At 42.7% G+C, this 18,683-nt stretch overlaps 1 protein-coding gene across 1 annotated transcript in view; it reads right to left on the bottom strand.

The window, feature by feature from the left end:
• The window catches only part of LOC110523088 (ras-related protein Rab-10), a 76,373-nt gene that overhangs the window by 2,684 nt on the left and 55,006 nt on the right, over positions 1–18,683 (bottom strand). Inside the window, exons 3-5 of the mRNA XM_036984560.2 lie at positions 17,836–17,896; positions 8,503–8,641; positions 7,756–7,845 (exon numbers count right to left, since the gene is read on the bottom strand). Of these exons, the coding sequence (XP_036840455.1) occupies positions 7,756–7,845; positions 8,503–8,641; positions 17,836–17,896 (290 nt within the window). The remainder of the gene's footprint in view (positions 1–7,755; positions 7,846–8,502; positions 8,642–17,835; positions 17,897–18,683) is intronic.

Raw genomic sequence — 18,683 nt, forward strand, 5'->3', positions numbered from 1 at the left:
CTTTGCATACTCTTGGCATTCTCTCAACCAGCTTCATGAGGTAGTCACCTGGAATGTATTTCAAATAAGTGGTGTGACTTGTTAAAAGTTATTTTGTGGAATATATTTCCTTCTTAATGTGTTTTTCCAGTTGTGTTGTGTCAAGGTAGGTGGGGTATACAGAAGATAGCCCTATTTGGTCAAATACCAACTCCATAGTATGGCAAGAACAGCTCAAATAAGCAAAAGAGAAATGACAGTCCATTACTTTAAAACATGAAGGTCAGTCAATCTGGAAAATTTCAAGAACTTTGAAAGTTTCTTCGAATGCAGTTTCAAAAACCAAGTGCTATGCTTAAACTGGCTCTCGTGAGGATTGTCACAGGGAAGGAAGACCCAGGGTTACCTCTATTGCAGAGGATAAGTTCATTAGAGTTCCCAGCCTCAGAAATTGCAGCCCAAATAAATGCATAAGAGTTCAGGTAACAGACATCTCTGTTCAGAGGAGACTGTGTGAATCAGGCCTTCATGGTCAAATTGCTGCAAAGAAACCACTACTAAAGGACACCACTGAGACTTGATTGGGCCAAGAAACACGAGCAGATCAGTAGAAATCTGTCTTTTGGTCTGATGAGTCCAAATGTGAGATTTTTGGTTTGTGAGACGCAGAGTAGGTGAACGGATAATATTACATCATACATATAACATTAGCTAGTTAGCCAGCCAGCTAACATTAAATAGCTAGCTAACGGTACACTTTACCTTGAAATGAAAACTACTTTGAAAGAATATTGAAATGCGTAATATCTGAAAATGTAGCTAGCTAGACTCTCTTCTCCATATGAATGGCTGCTTCTCCCTCTCTCTCTCCTGAGATTGAAGATGTAATCCGGACAGGTGTTTTATACCACAGCCTTCTGTGTGATCTTTTTTCAACTCTGTCTGCATATTTGCAAATCAAATGCCAGAATTTTCTCCATCTCCTTAGTTATCAAATTTTATTTGTCACATACACATGGTTAGCAGATGTTAATGCGAGTGTAGCGAAATGCTTGTGCTTCTAGTTTCGACAATGCAGTAATAACCAACACGTAATCTAGCTAACAATTCCAAAACTACTACCTTATAGACAAGTGTAAGGGGATAAAGAATATGTACATAAAGATATATGAATGAGTGATGGTACAGAGCGACATAGGCAAGATACAGTAGATGGTATTGAGTACAGTATATACATATAAGATGAGTACGTAAACAAAGTGGCATAGTTAAAGTGGCTAGTGATACATGTATTACATAAAGATGCAGTAGATGATATAGAGTACAGTATATACGTATACATATGAGATGAATAATGTAGGGTATGTAAACATTATATTAGGTAGCATTGTTTAAAGTGGCTAGTGATATATTTTACATCATTTCCCATTATTAAAGTGGCTGGAGTTGAGTCAGTGTGTTTGCAGCAGCTACTCAATGTAAGTGGTGGCTGTTTAACAGTCTGATGGCCTTGAGATAGAAGCTGTTTTTCAGTCTCTCGGCCCCAGCTTTGATGCACCTGTACTGACCTCGCCTTCTGGATGATAGCGGGGTGAACAGGCAGTGGCTCGGGTGGTTGTTGTCCTTGATGATCTTTATGGCCTTCCTGTGACATCGGGTGGTGTAGGTGTCCTGGAGGGAAGGTAGTTTGCCCCCGGTGATGCGTTGTGCAGACCTCACTACCCTCTGGAGAGCCTTACGGTTGTGGGCGGAGCAGTTGCCGTACCAGGCGGTGATACAGCCCGACAGGATGCTCTCGATTGTGCATCTGTAGAAGTTTGTGAGTGCTTTTGGTGACAAGCCAAATTTCTTCAGCCTCCTGAGGTTGAAGAGGCGCTGCAGCGCCTTCTTCACGATGCTGTCTGTGTGGGTGGACCAATTCAGTTTGTCTGTGATGTGTACGCCGAGGAACTTAAAACTTACTACCCTCTCCACTACTGTTCCATCGATGTGGATAGGGGGGTGTTCCCTCTGCTGTTTCCTGAAGTCCACAATCATCTCCTTAGTTTTGTTGACGTTGAGTGTGAGGTTATTTTCCTGACACCACACTCCGAGGGCCCTCACCTCCTCCCTGTAGGTCGTCTCGTCGTTGTTGGTAATCAAGCCTACCACTGTTGTCGTCCGCAAACTTGATGACTGAGTTGGAGGCGTGCGTGGCCACGCAGTCGTGGGTGAACAGGGAATACAGGAGAGGGCTCAGAACGCACCCTTGTGGGGCCCCAGTGTTGAGGATCAGCGGGGTGGAGATGTTGTTGCCTACCCTCACCACCTGGGGGCGGCCCGTCGGGAAGTCCAGTACCCAGTTGCACAGGGCGGGGTCGAGACCCAGGGCTTGATGACGAGCTTGGAGGGCACTATGGTGTTAAATGCCGAGCTGTAGTCGATGAACAGCATTCTCACATAGGTATTCCTCTTGTCCAGATGGGTTAGGGCAGTGTGGTTGAGATTGCATCGTCTGTGGACCTATTTGGGCGGTAAGCAAATTGGAGTGGGTCTAGGGTGTCAGGTAGGGTGGAGGTGATATGGTCCTTGACTAGTCTCTCAAAGCACTTCATGATGACGGAAGTGAGTGCTACGGGGCGGTAGTCGTTTAGCTCAGTTACCTTAGCTTTCTTGGGAACAGGAACAATGGTGGCCCTCTTGAAGCATGTGGGAACAACAGACTGGGATAGGGATTGATTGAATATGTCCGTAAACACACCAGCCAGCTGGTCTGCGCATGCTCTGAGGGCACGGCTGGGGATTCCGTCTGGGCCTGCAGCCTTGCGAGGGTTAACACGTTTAAATGTTTTCCTCACGTCGGCTGCAGTGAAGGAGAGTCCGCATGTTTTTTCGTTGCGGGCCGTGTCAGTGGCACTGTATTGTCCTCAAAGCGGGCAAAAAAGTTATTTAGTCTACCTGGTAGCAAGACATCCTGGTCCGTGACGGGGCTGGTTTTCTTTTTGTAATCCGTGATTGACTGTAAGACCCTGCCACATACCTCGTGTCTGAGCCGTTGAATTGAGATTCTACTTTGTCTCTATACTGACGCTTAGCTTGTTTGATTGCCTTGTGGAGGGAATAGCTACACTGTTTGTATTCGGTCATGTTTCCGGTCACCTTGCCCTGATTAAAAGCAGTGGTTCGCGCTTTCAGTTTCACGTGAATGCTGCCATCAATCCACGGTTTCTGGTTTGGGAATGTTTTAATCGTTGCTATGGGAACGACATCTTCAACGCACGTTCTAATGAACTCGCTCACCGAATCAGCGTATTCGTCAATGTTGTTGTTTGATGCAATGCAAAACATATCCCAGTCCACGTGATGGAAGCAGTCTTGGAGTCTGGAATCAGATTGGTCGGACCAGCGTTGAACAGACCTCAGCACGGGAGCTTCTTGTTTTAGTTTCTGTCTGTAGGCAGGAATCAACAAAATGTAGTCGTGGTCAGCTTTTCCGAAAGGAGAGTGGGACAGGGCCTTATATGCGTCGTGGAAGTTAGAATAGCAAAGATCCAAGGTTTTTCCAGCCCTGGTTGCGCAATCGATATGCTGATACAATTTAGGGAGTCTTGTTCAGATTAGCCTTGTTAAAATCCCCAGCTACAGTGAATGCAGCCTCAGGATATATGGATTCCAGTTTGCAAAGAGTCAAATAAAGTTCGTTCAGAGCCATCGATGTGTCTGCTTGGGGGGGGGGATATTTACGGCTGTGATTATAATCGAAGAGAATTCTCTTGGTAGATAATGCGGTCGACATTTGATTGTGAGGAATTCTAAAATCAGGTGAACAGAAGGACTTGAGTTCCTGTATGTTGTGACCACACCACGTCTCGTTAACCATGAAGCATACGCCCCCGCCCCTCTTCTTACCAGAAAGATGTTTGTTTCTGTCTGCGCGATGCGTGGCGAAACCAGCTGGCTGCACAGACTCCGATAGAGTCTCTCCAGTGAGCCATGTTTCCGTGAAGCAAAGAAAGTTACAGTCTCTGATGTCCCTCTGGAATGCTACCCTTGCTCGGATTTCATCAACCTTGTTGTCAAGAGACTGGACATTGGCGAGAAGTATGCTAGGGAGTGGTGCACGATGTGCCCGTCTCCGGAGTCTGACCAGAAGACCGCTTCGTTTCCCCCTTTTACGAAGTTGTTTTTTTGGGTCGCCGGCTGGGATCCATTCCGTTGTCCTGGGTGAAAGGCAGAACACAGGATCCGCTTCGCGAAAGTCATATTCTTGGTCGTACTGATGGTGAGTTGACGCTGCTCTTATATTCAGTAGTTCTTCTCTACTGTATGTAATGAAACCTAAGATGACCTGGGGCACCAATGTAAGAAATAACACGTAAAAAAACAAAAAACTGCATAGTTTCCTAGGAACGCGAACGCGAAGCGAGGCGGCCATCTCTGTTTTATCACATGTTCCAGAAGGAATTTCTAGCAAAAAACATTTTATTTTTATTTTTAAAGTTAACGTTCAAATGTCTCTCCTGAGAAGTAGTGACGCACGACATACGTCTAGTTTCCTGAAACCAGTCATATTCACGCCATCACTGTTGAGTCAGTGACGTATAGATGAACGTCATATTAGATTAGTGTCTCCCCTTGTCATTGGTCTATTACATGGACAACATCATGGTGTCTCCCCTTCTCATTGGTCTATTATATGGACAACATAGTGTCTCCCCTTCTCATTGGTCTATTATATGGACAACATGGTGTCTCCCCTTGTCATTGGTCTATTATATGGACAACATGGTGTCTCCCCTTGTCATTGGTCTATTATATGGACAACATTGTGTCTCCCCTTCTCATTGGTCTATTATATGGACCACATATTAGTGTCTCCTCTTCTCATTGGTCTATTATGTGGACAAGTGTCTCCCCTTCTCATTGGTCTATTATACGGACAACAGCATGGCGTCTCCCCTTGTCATTGGTCTATTATGTGGACTACATCATGGTGTCTCCCCTTCTCATTGGTCTATTATGTGGACAACATAAACAAGATGACTATGAATAGTAGTCTAGTCTGCAAATGTGATGATGCCTGGAATGCTTTATTATAAATGTGCATTATTGTGAAAATGTGTTTCCCCTAACTTGAAACTCACTGCCTATACATAGGCTAGTGATTTTGCTGTTCATTACTCGTATTGTTGACTGAAGGTACATTATTACGTTTGCAATTGCAACAAATAATCTGCTCAGACCCCAACCAAGGAACATCAAAAGTCGTGCTATAAATTCACAGGCAACACAAAGATTCCTTGATGTCCTTCCAGATTCCCTCTGTCTACCCAAGGACAAAAATCAGTTAACCACCTAACTGAGGAACTCAATTTAACCTTGAACAATACCCTAGATGCAGTTGCACCCCTAAAAACTAAAAACATTTCTCATAAGAAACTAGCTCCCTGGTACACAGAAAATAAACGAGCTCTGAAGCAAGCTTCCAGAAAATTGGAACGGAAATGGCGCCACACCAAACTGGAAGTCTTCCGACTAGCTTGGAAAGACAGTACCGTGCAGTATCGAAGAGCCCTTACTGCTGCTCGATCATCCTATGTTTCCAACTTTACTTGAGGAAAATAAGAACAATCCGAAATTCCTTTTTGATACTGTCGCAATGCTAACTAAAAAGCAGCATTCTCCAAGAGAGGATGGCTTTCACTTCAGCAGTGAAACATTCATGAACTTCTTTGAGGAAAAGATCACAATTATTAGAAAGCAAATTACGGACTCTTCTTTAAATCTGCGTATTCCTTCAAAGCTCAGTTGTCCTGAGTCTGCACAACTCTGTCAGGACCTAGGATCAAGAGAGACGCTCAAGTGTTTTAGTACTATATCTCTTGACACAATGATGAAAATAATCATGGCCTCTAAACCTTCAAACTTCACTGGACCCTATTTCAACTAAACTACTGAAAGAGCTGCTTCCTGTGCTTGGCCCTCCTATGTTGAACATAATAAACGGCTCTCTATCCACCGGATGTGTACCAAACTCACTAAAAGCGGCAGCAATAAAGCCACTCTTGAAAAAGCCGAAACTTGACCCAGAATAATTTTTTTTTTTAAAACGAATCGGCCTATATCAAATCTCCCATTCCTCTCAACATTTTTTGAAAATGCTGTTGTGCAGCAACTCACTGCCTTCCTGAAGACAAACAATGTATACGAAATGCTTCAGTCTGGTTTTAGACCCCATCATAGCACTGAGACTGCACTTGTGAAGGTGGTAAATTACCTTTTAATGGCATCAGACCGAGGCTCTGCATCTGTCCTCGTGCTCCTAGACCTTAGTGCTGCTTTTGATACCATCGATCACCACATTCTTTTGGAGAGATTGGAAACCCAAATTGGTCTACACGGACAAGTTCTGGCCTGGTTTAGATCTTATCTGTCGGAAAGATATCAGTTTGTCTCTGTGAATGGTTTGTCCTCTGACAAATCAACTGTAAATTTCAGTGTTCCTCAAGGTTCCGTTTTAGGACCACTATTGTTTTCACTATATATTTTACCTCTTGGGGATGTCATTCGAAAACATAATGTTAACTTTCACTGCTATGCGGATGACACACAAGCTGTACATTTCAAAGCCCCAAAATTGGCCTCGCTAGAAGCATGTGTTTCAGACATAAGGAAGTGGATGGCTGCAAACTTTCTACTTTTAAACTCGGACAAAACAGAGATGCTTGTTCTAGGTCCCAAGAAACAAGAGATCTTCTGTTGAATCTGCCAATTAATCTGAATGGTTGTACAGTCGTCTCAAATAAAACTGAAGGACCTCGGCATTACTCTGGAAACTGATCTCTCTTTTGAAGAATATATCAAGACTGTTTCAAGGACAGCTTTTTTCCATCTACGTAACATTGCAAAAATCAGAAACTTTGTCCAAAAATGATGCAGAAAAATTAATCCATGCTTTTGTCACTTCTAGGTTAGACTACTGCAATGCTCTACTTTCTGGCTACCCGGATAAAGCACTAAATAAACTTCAGTTAGTGCTAAATACGGCTGCTAGAATCCTGGCTAGAATCCTGACTAGAACCAAAAAATTTGATCATATTACTCCAGTGCTAGCCTCCTTACACTGGCTTCCTGTCAAGGCAAGGGCTGATTTCAAGGTTTTACTGCTAACCTAAAGCATTACATGGGCTTGCTCCTACTCATCTCTCTGATTTGGTCCTGCCGTACATACCTACACGTACGCTACGGTCACAAGACACAAGACGCAGGCCTCCTAATTGTCCCTAGAATTTCTAAGCAAACAGCTGGAGGCAGGGCTTTCTCCTATAGAGCTCCGAACCGCCCTTGCGGTCTCTGCCTGGCCGGTTTCCCTCATTCCACTGGGATTCTCTGCCACGAACCCTATTACAGGGGCCTAGGAGTGGTGCGTCACTGATGTGATTTTCCTGTCTGGGTTGGCGCCGCCGCCGCCCCCCCCCCCCAGTTTCTGTACAGCACTTTGAGATATCAGCTAATGTACAAAGGGCTATATAAATAAATTTGATTTGAAATGTGGACAGTTATTCTAATATCTTCAAAGTGCCCAGTAGGGACAACCATCCTCGACTTGCATGTTCTGTTAAAATTAATTACCATAACCTAAATGGGATTTCTTTAATTCTGAGCACCGTGGGTGGACGCCCTAATCAGGTTAAGGACCCAATGCATATGGGTCGCATACGTTTCTCAAATGTAGATGCTGCCGGTCTATACGTCCATTTTCATAACGGAAACCCTGCTGTATGGGTTGTGTCTCACCTGCTCGCCCTTGGCTTTTGGTACCACCCTCTTGTCCTCCATGTCACACTTGTTGCCTAGCAGCATTCTCTCCACGTCCTCATTGGCATGCTGAAAAACATCATATTACAGACTAACTCGAACCCTTACCGTGAAATGCTTACTTACTCTACAAATTATTTTTAACCCAAACACAGTGGGGAACAATGGGCCTTCTAAGCCTTCAGAGAAGGGCTAAAGAATTATTCAATAATAATTCTAGAAATTACATTATTTATTTAGTAAATATTTTCTCAACTCTATTTTCTTAACTGCATTGTTGGTTAACCAACAATGCAGTTAAGAAAATAGAGTTAGAGTTAATAGAGTCAAGAAAATATTTACTAAATAAATAATGTAATTTCTATAATTATTATTGAATAATTCTTTAGCCCTTCTCTGAAGGCTTAGAAGGCCCATTGTTCCCCACTGTGTTTGGGTTAAAAATAATTTGTAGAGTGGCTCTATTTTCCCTCAGTGTGTATGTTTTCATGAATCAATGTCTATATAGAATCCATATGTTGTTCTGAAATATGAACAAAAAAATACTGGACATTTTTAACTCTTATTATGGTGGTGATTTGACAAAATTACAATAATGGTCTTGAATTGGACTGGTATTTCCCCCTCCCGGTCTGGGTCTTGACTCTGTCGCCATTTTCTCCAGTCTCTCTTTAGGTGGTCTCAAACATTGGTGTGTATAATGTCCGTGTGTGTAAGTATGTGTACCTCGTCGATGTTGCGGAGCCACTTGCTGATGTTCTCGAAGCTCTTGGCGTTGGTGATGTCATAGACCAGCATGATGCCCATGGCGCCTCGGTAGTAGGACGTGGTGATGGTGTGGAACCGCTCCTGACCAGCGGTGTCCCTGTTAAACACATTATATATAAAAACCTCTTATGGCTGGGGGGCAGTATTGAGTAGCTTGGATGAATAAGTTGCCCAAAGTAAAACAGCCTGCTCCTCAGTCTCAGTTGCTAATATATGCATATTATTAGTAGTATTGGATAGAAAACACTTAAGTTTCTAAAACTGTTTGAATGATGTCTGTGTATAACAGAATTCATATGGCAGACGAAATCCTGAGGAGAAATCTGAGCTTTGTATGTATTCACCACAGTTCCCAATGAAATCCCCTTGAGATATGTTGCACTGTCTAGGGGTTCCAATAGATGTTAACCACCTATAGAAATTTGAATGAGACTTCTACTTTGTTGTGGGACTGAATAAGAACAGAATGAACAGGTGTCTGGCTGTCAGCCATTTTCTGACCACGCGCATTCCTCATGGTATCCACTTGCATTCCGTTGATCATGAAGACAAAGGAATACTCCGGTTGGAACTTTATTGAAGCGATATGTTAAAAACATCATAATTATTGATTCTATACTTAGTTTGAAATGTTTCTTGGATCTGTAATATAACTTTTTGAAGTTTTTGTCCGACATAACGCTGACCAGAATGAGCGTTTGGATATGTATACTAAATGCGCTACCAAAGGAAGGTATTTGGACATATCGAACAAAACAACCATTTATTGTGGACCTGTGATTCCTGGAGTGCTTTCTGATGTAGATCAAAGGTAAGGGAATATTTATTTATTTATTTATGTTTTGTTTTCAGAATTTTTATAATGACTATTTCTGTATTTGAATTTGGCGCTCTGCAATCTCACTGGATGTTGGCCAGGTGGGAGCGTCCCACATACCATAGAGAGGTTAAACACGTATATAAAACAGCTTTGACCAGCTGTCCCCCTGTTAAACACATATATAAACCTCTCCTGACCAGCTGTCCCCTTGTTTAAATCCTAGTAAAAATGCCTTGTCTTAAGTCAGTTAGGATCACCGCTTTATTTTAAGAATGTGAAATGTCAGAATAATAGTAGAATAATTTCAGCTTTTATTTCTGTCATCGCATTCCCAGTGGGTCAGAAGTTTACATACACTGAATTAGTATTTGTTAGCATTGCCTTTAAATTGTTTAACTTGGGTCAAACGTTTTGGGTAGCCTTCCACAAGCTTCCCACAATAAGTGGTGTAACTGAGTCGCGTTTCTAGGCCTCCTTGCTCGCACACGCTTTTTCAGTTGTGCCCACAAATGTTCTATAGGATCGAGGTCAGGGCTTTGTGATGGCCACTTGACTGTGTTGTCCGTAAGCCATTTTGCCACAACTTTGGAAGTATGCTTGGGGTCATTGTCCATTTGGAAGACCCATTTGCGAGCAAGCTTCAACTTCCTGACTGATGTCTTGAGATGTTGCTTCAATATATCCACATTCTTCTATTTTCTCATGATGCCATCTATTTTGTGAAGTGCACCAGTCCCTCCTACAGCAAAGCACCCCCACAACATGATGCTGCCACCCACGTTCTTCACGGTTGGGATGGTGTTCTTCGGCTTGCAAGCCTCCCCCTTTTTCCTCCAAACATAATGATGGGCATTATGGCCAAACAGGTCTATTTTTGATTCATCAGACCAAAGGACATTTCTCCAAAAAGTACGATCTTTGTCCCAGTTGTGTGCAGTTGCAAACCGTAGTCTGGCTTTTTATGGCGGTTTTGGAGCAGTGGCTTCTTCCTTGCAGAGCGGCCTTTCAGGTGATGACGATATAGGGCTCGTTTTACTGTGGACATAGATACTTTTTGTACCTGTTTCCTCCAGCATCTTCACAAGGTCCTTTGCTGTTGCTCTTGGATTGATTTGCACTTTTCGCACCAAAGTACGTTAATCTCTAGGAGACAGAACGAGTCTACTTCCTGAGCAGTATGATGGCTGCGTGGTCCCATGGTGTTTATACTTGCGTACTACCTTCAGAGGCACTGAGTTTGAAGGTGGGCCTTGAAATACATCCACAGGTACACCTCTCCAATTGACTCAAATTATGTCAATTAGCCTATCAGAAGCTTCTAAACCCATGACATTTTCTGGAATTTTCCAAGCTGTTTAAAGGCACAGTCAACTTAGTGTATGTAAACGTCTGAACCACTGGAATTGTAATAGAGAATTATAAGTGAAATAATCTGTCTGTAAACTATTGTTGGAAAAATGACTTGCGTCGTGCACAAAGTAGATGTCCTAACCGATTTGCCAAAACTATAGTGTGTTAACAAGACATCTGTGGAGTGGTTGAAAAACAAGTTTTAGTGACTCCAACCTAAGTGCATGTAAACTTCCGACTTCAAACTGTATATATTATATACAGTCGTGGCCAAAAGTTGAGAATGACACATACATTTCCACAATGTTTGCTGCTTCAGTGTCTTTAGATAATTTTGTCAGATGTTACTATGGAATACTGAAGTATAATTAGAAGCATTTCATAAGTGTCAAAGGTTTTTATTGACAATTACATTAAGTTGATGCAAAGAGTCAATATTTGCAGTGTTGAACCTTCTTTTTTAAGACCTCTGCAATCCGCCCTGAAAATGCTGTCAATTAACTTCTGGGCCACATCCTGACTGATGGCAGCCCATTCTTGCATAATCAATGCTTGGAGTTTGTCAGGATGTGTGTGTTGTTGTTTGCCCACCGGTCTCTTGAGGATTGACCACAAATTCTTAATGGGATTAAGGTCTGGGGAGTTTCCCCGCAATGGACACAAAATATTGATGTTTTGTTCCCCGAGCCACTTAGTTATCACTTTTGCTTTATGGCAAGGTGCTCCATCATGCTGGAAAATACATTGTTCGTCACCAAACTGTTCCTGGATGGTTGGGAGAAGTTGCTCTCGGAGGACGTGTTGGTACCATTCCTTATTCATGGTGTTCTTAGGCAAAATTGTGAGTGAGCCCACTCCCTTGGCTGAGAAGCAACCCCACACATGAATCGTCGCAGGATGCTTTACTGTTCGCATGACACAGGACTGATCGTAGCGCTCACCTTGTCTTCTCAGGACAAGCTTTTTTCCGGATGCACCAAACAATCAGAAAGGGGATTCAGAGAAAATGACTTTACCCCAGTCCTCAGCAGTTCAATCCCTGTACCTTTTGCAGAATATCAGTCTGTCCCTGATGTTTTGCCTGGAGAGAAGTGGCTTCTTTGCTGCCCTTCTTGACACCAGGCCATCCTCCAAAAGTCTTTGCCTCACTGTGCGTGCAGATGCACTCACACCTGCCTGCTGCCATTCCTGAGCAAGCTCTGTACTGGTTGTGCCCCGATCCCGCAGCTGAATCAACTTTAGGAGACGGTCCTGGCGCTAGCTGGACTTTCTTGGGCGCCCTGAAGCCTTCTTCACAACAATTGAACCGCTCTCCTTGAAGTTCTTGATGATCTGATAAATGATTGATTTAGGTGTAATCTTACTGGCAGCAATATCCTTGCCTGTGAAGCTCTTTGTGCAAAGCAATGATGACGGCACGTGTTTCCTTGCAGGTAACAATGGTTGACAGAGGAAGAACAGTGATTCCAAGCACCACCCTCCCTTTGAGTTCTAGTAACAGACTGGAAGCTTCAATCAGCATGACAGAGTGATCTCCAGCCTTGTCAACACTCACCCCTGTGTTAACAAGAGAACCACTGACATGATGTCAGCTGGTCCTTTTGTGGCAGGGCTGAAATGCAGTGGAAATGTTTTTGGGGGATTCAGTTCATTTGCATGGCAAAGAGGGACTTTGCAATTAATCTGATCACTCTTCATAACATTCTGGAGTATATGCAAATTGCCATCATACAAACTGAGGCAGCAGACTTTGTGAAAATTAATATGTGTGTCATTCTCAACTTTTGGCCACGACTGTGCAGTGTATTCAGAAAGTATCCTGACCCCTTATTCTAAAATGGATTGAATACATTTTTTCCCTCAATAAAATAAATGAAAACCGGTGAATTCTAATCAGTAAATGAAAAAAAAATGAACAGAAATACCTTATTTACTTAACTCGAAATTGAGCTCAGGTGCATCCTGTTAACATTGGTCATCCTTGAGATGTTTTTCAACTTGATTGGAGTCCACATGTGGACTCGATTAGACATGATTTGGAAAAGCACACCTGTCGACATAAGGTCCCACAGTTGACAGTGCATATCAAAGCAAAAACCAAGCCATGAGGTCGAAAGAATTGTCCGTAAAGCTCAGAGACAGGATTGTGTAGAGGCACAGATCTGGGGAAGGGTAACAAAATATTTCTGCGGTATTGAAGGTCCAAGAACACAGTGGTCATCATTCTTAAATGGAAGAAGTTTGGAACCACCAAGACTCTTCCTAGAGCTGGCCGCCAGGCCAAACTGAACAATAGGGGGAGAAGGGCCTTGGTCAGGGAGGTGACCAAGAACCCGATGGTCACTCTGACAGAGCTCCAGAATTCCTCTGTGGAGATGGGAGAACCTTCCAGAAGGACAACCATCTCTGCAGCAATCCACCAATCAGGCCTTTATGGCAGAGTGTCCAGACAGAAGCCACTCAGTAAAAGGCGCATGACAAGTCTCAATGTCCTTGAGAGCACAGACTTGAACCCGATCGAAAATCTCTGGAGACCTGAAAATAGCTGTGCAGCGACGCTCCACATCTAACCTGACAGAGCTTGAAAATATCTGCAGAGAAGAACGGGAGAAACTCCTCAAATACAGGTTTGCCAAGCTTGTAGAGTAATACTCAAGAAGACTCGAGGCTGATATCGCTGCCAAAGATGTTTCAACAAAGTACTGAGGAAAGGGTCGTAAGACTTACGTAAATGTGATGTTTTTTATTTTCTAAGATATTTGCAAAAATGTCTAAACAACCTGTTTTTGCTCTGTCATTATGGGGTATTGTGTGTAGATTGATGAGGGGGGGACAGTTTAATCCATTTTAGAATAAGGCTGTAATGTAACACAAGGAAAGGTCAGGGCGTATGCACTGTATATCTACAAAAGTAAGAGCTTCTATTACCCGTTTGAGTGATTAATAGCCTACTGATTCTGTGAGCACCAAGCCTCATGCAACATGGCAGATAAAGCTATTTCACCGATGCGGCTGTTTTTAATATTTTCTTTGCTGTAATTAAGGCTTTGCCGTTTCATTTCTTTAGAACTTAGAATTTATTCAGTGTCGTTTACACGGTTCCAAACAGAGAGAAAAATGATATCTAACCGCACCCATTTGTTACACACAATATGCAGTTCTCGCTCCTGTACCCTCCTTTCTATTCATCTCATTGTTCGTATTATTATCACCATTATAACAATAAGTAATGTCATTATCATTAGTAGGCTTTGTATAACACCCTCGTATAACCACCATGGAGCTTCAGGCCTAAGAGCGTGTCCTGTTCAGTCTTGATACTGTTACTTAGGCCTATATTTCAATATATAGGCTACTGGATAAATCAAATCTCATTCGTTCATGTCATCACACAGCATGAGACATTAATGCAATCAAACATTTTTTTTAAATTAAATAACAAAGGGCGCTTTGAATAATTATCCTAAAGAATAAATAATCCGCAATTCACAAACGCATACAACTGTTTTTAGTCTACTGTAATAAAGGCTTTGTATATTTATTTTTTTGTTAGAACAGACTCTCTGGTAGAATTATTTAGTGTTGTTTACACCGTTCCACATGGTCAAAACAAATAGTAGTGTAATCTGACTGTTTGGCATAATAATACTCATGCAACTCTTGGTCCTCATTTGTCTGGATCTCATTTCCACAACTAAGTCAAATGTCTTCCACAGATCTGACTTCCCCTGTCCCCCCCTGAACAACCAGTCAACATTCCCTGTTCCCAGTTTATTTTTCACATCCTCCACATCCATTTTGCTGTCATGTGTTACTGTGTTCAGAGTTTGTTAGAAACAATTTATTGATACCGACACTCACACGCTTCACATAAAGAGAGCGAGGGGTTGAGGGAATGTTTTTCAGAAAAAAATGTGGGATTTCAGTAACAGAACTTTGCAGTCAGAAACAAGGAACTGAATGGCTGAAATGATGTTGCAGCTACATCATGGACAGTGTGATAAACACTGCTCTGCTGTGGTGCCTTTTCTCTGTAGTAGGGAGGAGAGAGGGACAACGTGCGTCAGTCACACAGGCACTGTGCTGTCATTGTTTTAAACACAGTGTGACCATCAGGCTCTTCATCCATTTGTGTCTTAATTAATCAAACAGTGTGCTGAAAGCATCAGAAAAGCTCAGTGCCTATGTTGTTGATTTATTCAAACACAAAGGGTGTCTATGTATGGAAAAATAAGTTGCAACATTTAGACCAATCGATTGGTCGAAAGAACAGGACGACTCTCGGGTGACAACATTTTATTTAAAAAAAAAATGTTGGGGGGGGGGGGGGGACCAGTACAAAGCTTCCGTTAGCCCCTGTTCTACTGCACAGCTAATGACTCGGTCTACAGACAACAGTATAGAGGTCGACCGAATGGTCGATTAATTAGGGCCGATTTCAAGTTTTCATAACAATCGGTATTATTGGACACCGATGTGGACGAATGCGAGCTGTGGCAAGAAGATTTGCTGTGTCCGTCAGTGTAGTGTCCAGAGCATGGAGGCGCTACCAGGAGACAGGCCAGTACATCAGGAGACGTGGAAGAGGCCGTAGGAGTGCAACAACCCAGCAGCAGGACCTCTACCTCCGCCTTTGTGCAAGGAGGAGCAGGAGGAGCACTGCCAGAGCCCTGCAAAATGACCTCCAGCAGGCAACAAATGTGCATGTGTCTGCTCAAACGGTCAGAAACAGACTCCATGAGGGTGGTATGAGGGCCCGACGTCCACAGGTGGGGGCTGTGCTTACAGCCCAACACCGTGCAGGACGTTTGGCATTTGCCAGAGAACACCAAGACTGGCAAATTCGCCACTGGCGCCCTGTGCTCTTCACAGATGAAAGCAGGTTCACACTGAGCACGTGACAGATGTGACAGAGTCTGCAGATGCCGTGGAGAACGTTCTGCTGCCTGCAACATCCTCCGGTTTGGCGGTGGGTCAGTCATGGTGTGGGGTGGCATTTCTTTGGGGGGCCGCACAGCCCTCCATGTGCTCGCCAGAGGTAGCCTGACTGCCATTAGGTACCGAGATGAGATCCTCAGACCCCTTGTGAGACCATATGCTGGTGCGGTTGGCCCTGGGTTCCTCCTAATGCAAGACAATGCTAGACCTCATGTGGCTGGACTGTCAGCAGTTCCTGCAAGAGGAAGGCATTGATGCTATGGACTGGCCAGCCCGTTCCCCAGACCTGAATCCAATTGAGCACATCTGGGACATCATGTCTCGCTCCATCCACCAATGCCATGTTGCACCACAGACTGGCCAGGAGTTGGCGGATGCTTTAGTCCAGGTCTGGGAGGAGATCCCTCAGGAGACCATCCGCCACCTCATCAGGAGCATGCCCAGGCGTTGTAGGGAGGTCATACTGGCACGTGGAGGCCACACACACTACTGAGCCTCATTTTGACTTGTTTTAAGGACATTACATCAAAGTTGGATCAGCCTGTAGTGTGGTTTGATAAATTTGATTTCCATTTATAATTTGTGTGATTTTATTGTCAGCACATTCAACTATGTAGAATATTTCATTCATTCAGATCTAGGATGTGTTATTTTAGTGTCCCCTTTATTTTTTTGAGCAGTGTATTTTTAAACCTGCATATTTAGCTAAAAGAAATCCAGGTTAGCAGGCAATATTAACCAGGTGAAATTGTGTCACTTCTCTAGTGTTCATTGCACACAGAGTCAGGGTATATGCAACAGTTTGGGCCGCCTGGCTCGTTGCGAACAAATTTTCCAGAATTTTACGTAATTATGACATAACATTGAAGGTTGTACAATGTAACAGCAATATTTAGACTTGGGGATGCCACCCGTTAGATAATACGGAACGGTTCCGTATTTCACTGAAAGAATAAACTATTTGTTTTCGAAATGATAGTTTCCGGATTTGACCATATTAATGATCGTCCCTACCTTGCTCTGAAAAGGCTGCGGCTTTTGTGGAGCGATGGGTAACGATGCCTTGAGGGTGGCTGCTGTCGTTGTGTTCCTAGTTCGAGCCCAGGTAGGGACGGAAGCTATACTGTTACACTGGCAATACTAATGTGCCTATAAGAACATCCAATAGTCAAAGGTATATGAAATACAAATGGTGTGGAGAGAAATAGTCCTATAATTCCTATAATAACTACAACCTAAAACTTCTTACCTGGGAATATTGAAGACTCATGTTAAAAGGAAACACCAGCTTTCATATGTTCTCATGATCTGAGCAAGGAACTTAAACGTTAGCTTTCTTACATGGCACATATTGCACTTTTACTTTCTTCTCCAACACATTGTTTGCATTATTTAAACCAGACTGAACATGTTTCATTATTTATTTGAGGCTAAATTGATTTTGATGTTTTATATTAAGTTCAAATAAGTGTTCATTCAGTATTGTTGTAATTGTCATTATTACAAATAAATTTAAAAAATATAAAAAAAATTGGCTGATTAATCGTTATCGGCTTTTTTTGTTCCTCCAATAATCTGTATCGGCATTGAAAAATCATAAATCGGTCGACCTCTACAACAGTAGAACAGGAGCTAATGACTGTTTCATTAACTTCACACTATAGTGGCTTGAAAATACGATGACATTGCTAAAGTCGCCAAATAATTAGTAGGAAACAACTTTGCCACTTATGTCGTCAAATTTACTTTAGAGACAAAAATAGCTAGCAATGCTAAAATTAGATGGTGTCCCCTCAATCTTAGCCATCTTGAGTTATACTACATCCAAAGTAAATATGGCGACATCAACGATGGCAAAGGGTCTCCTACTAATTATTTGCCTCTTTTTTAAACGTCATCGTGTTTTCCAAGTCACAGTACTGCACTATAAACCAAAACTTCATCAGCAATTATTGACGATGCATTGAGTAGAACGCTCAGTCGGGCATTAGTCTTAAAACAAAAGTTCAAACCAATAGTGACGAAACGTACAACCCATGAATAGGCCCTGCTGAATAGGCCCTGCTGAATAGGCCCTGCTGAATAGGCCCTGCATCACCCAATGTCTTTAAAAATGACACCATGTCCGGGCCAGTAGAAACAAAGATACCATTTGACCCTGTACAAACATCTCCTCCACTCACCATATCTGTAGTTTGATCTTCTTTCCCTGGAGTTCAACAGTTTTGATCTTGAAGTCTATTCCTGGAAAACACAAAGAAACACATCAATACAGACCTCCTTTAGAGTAGTGACCTCTACAGAGAAACACATTAGAAAGTCGAATAAATCCATGTAATATAGCCTACACCTTCACAATGTGTAACTGTGTTGTTTTTGTCGCACTGCTTTGCTTTACCTTGGCCAGGTCACAGTTGTAAATGAGAACTTGTTCTCAACTGGCCTACCTGGTTAAATAAAAGGAGAAAAAAAATGGTCTATCACCCAAAGGACATCCAGCCAACTTGAGACAACTGTGGGAAGTATTGGAGTCAACATGGGCCAGCATCCCTGTGGAACACTTTCGACACCTTGTAGAGTCCATGCCCTGAAAAATTGAGGCTGTTGAGGGAAAAATGGGATGAAACTCAAAATTAGGAAGCTTTTCTTAATGTTTTTATTTTTATTTTTTACACTCAGTGTAGATCTTTCATTCTAATTTAAAGCCTAATAAGGGTTAGATCCATTCAATGTTTCTACGATTTGTTTAGTTTGGGTTTTGTACATCAGCTTCAAATAGCAGAAAATATTTTAATTTCAGAAACCATGAAGTGACAGCACGCCCCATCAATGTTGAAGCGGCGGCAGTGGAGTATATCGAGATCTTCAAGTTCCTCGGTGTCCAAATGACTAGACTTAAATGGTCCACATACACACACAGTCGTGAAGGGCGGCGAAACACTGCCTTCGGGCCGTCAAATCCTGAAAAGGTTAAACAGCTGTACCACTGACAATAGCACCGCCTTTGATCAAATTGAGCTAGAGGGTTGTG

Source organism: Oncorhynchus mykiss, chromosome 8 (genome assembly GCF_057628025.1).
Source record: "Oncorhynchus mykiss isolate SJ-2025 chromosome 8, ASM5762802v1, whole genome shotgun sequence".
NCBI classification, from domain to species: domain Eukaryota; kingdom Metazoa; phylum Chordata; class Actinopteri; order Salmoniformes; family Salmonidae; genus Oncorhynchus; species Oncorhynchus mykiss.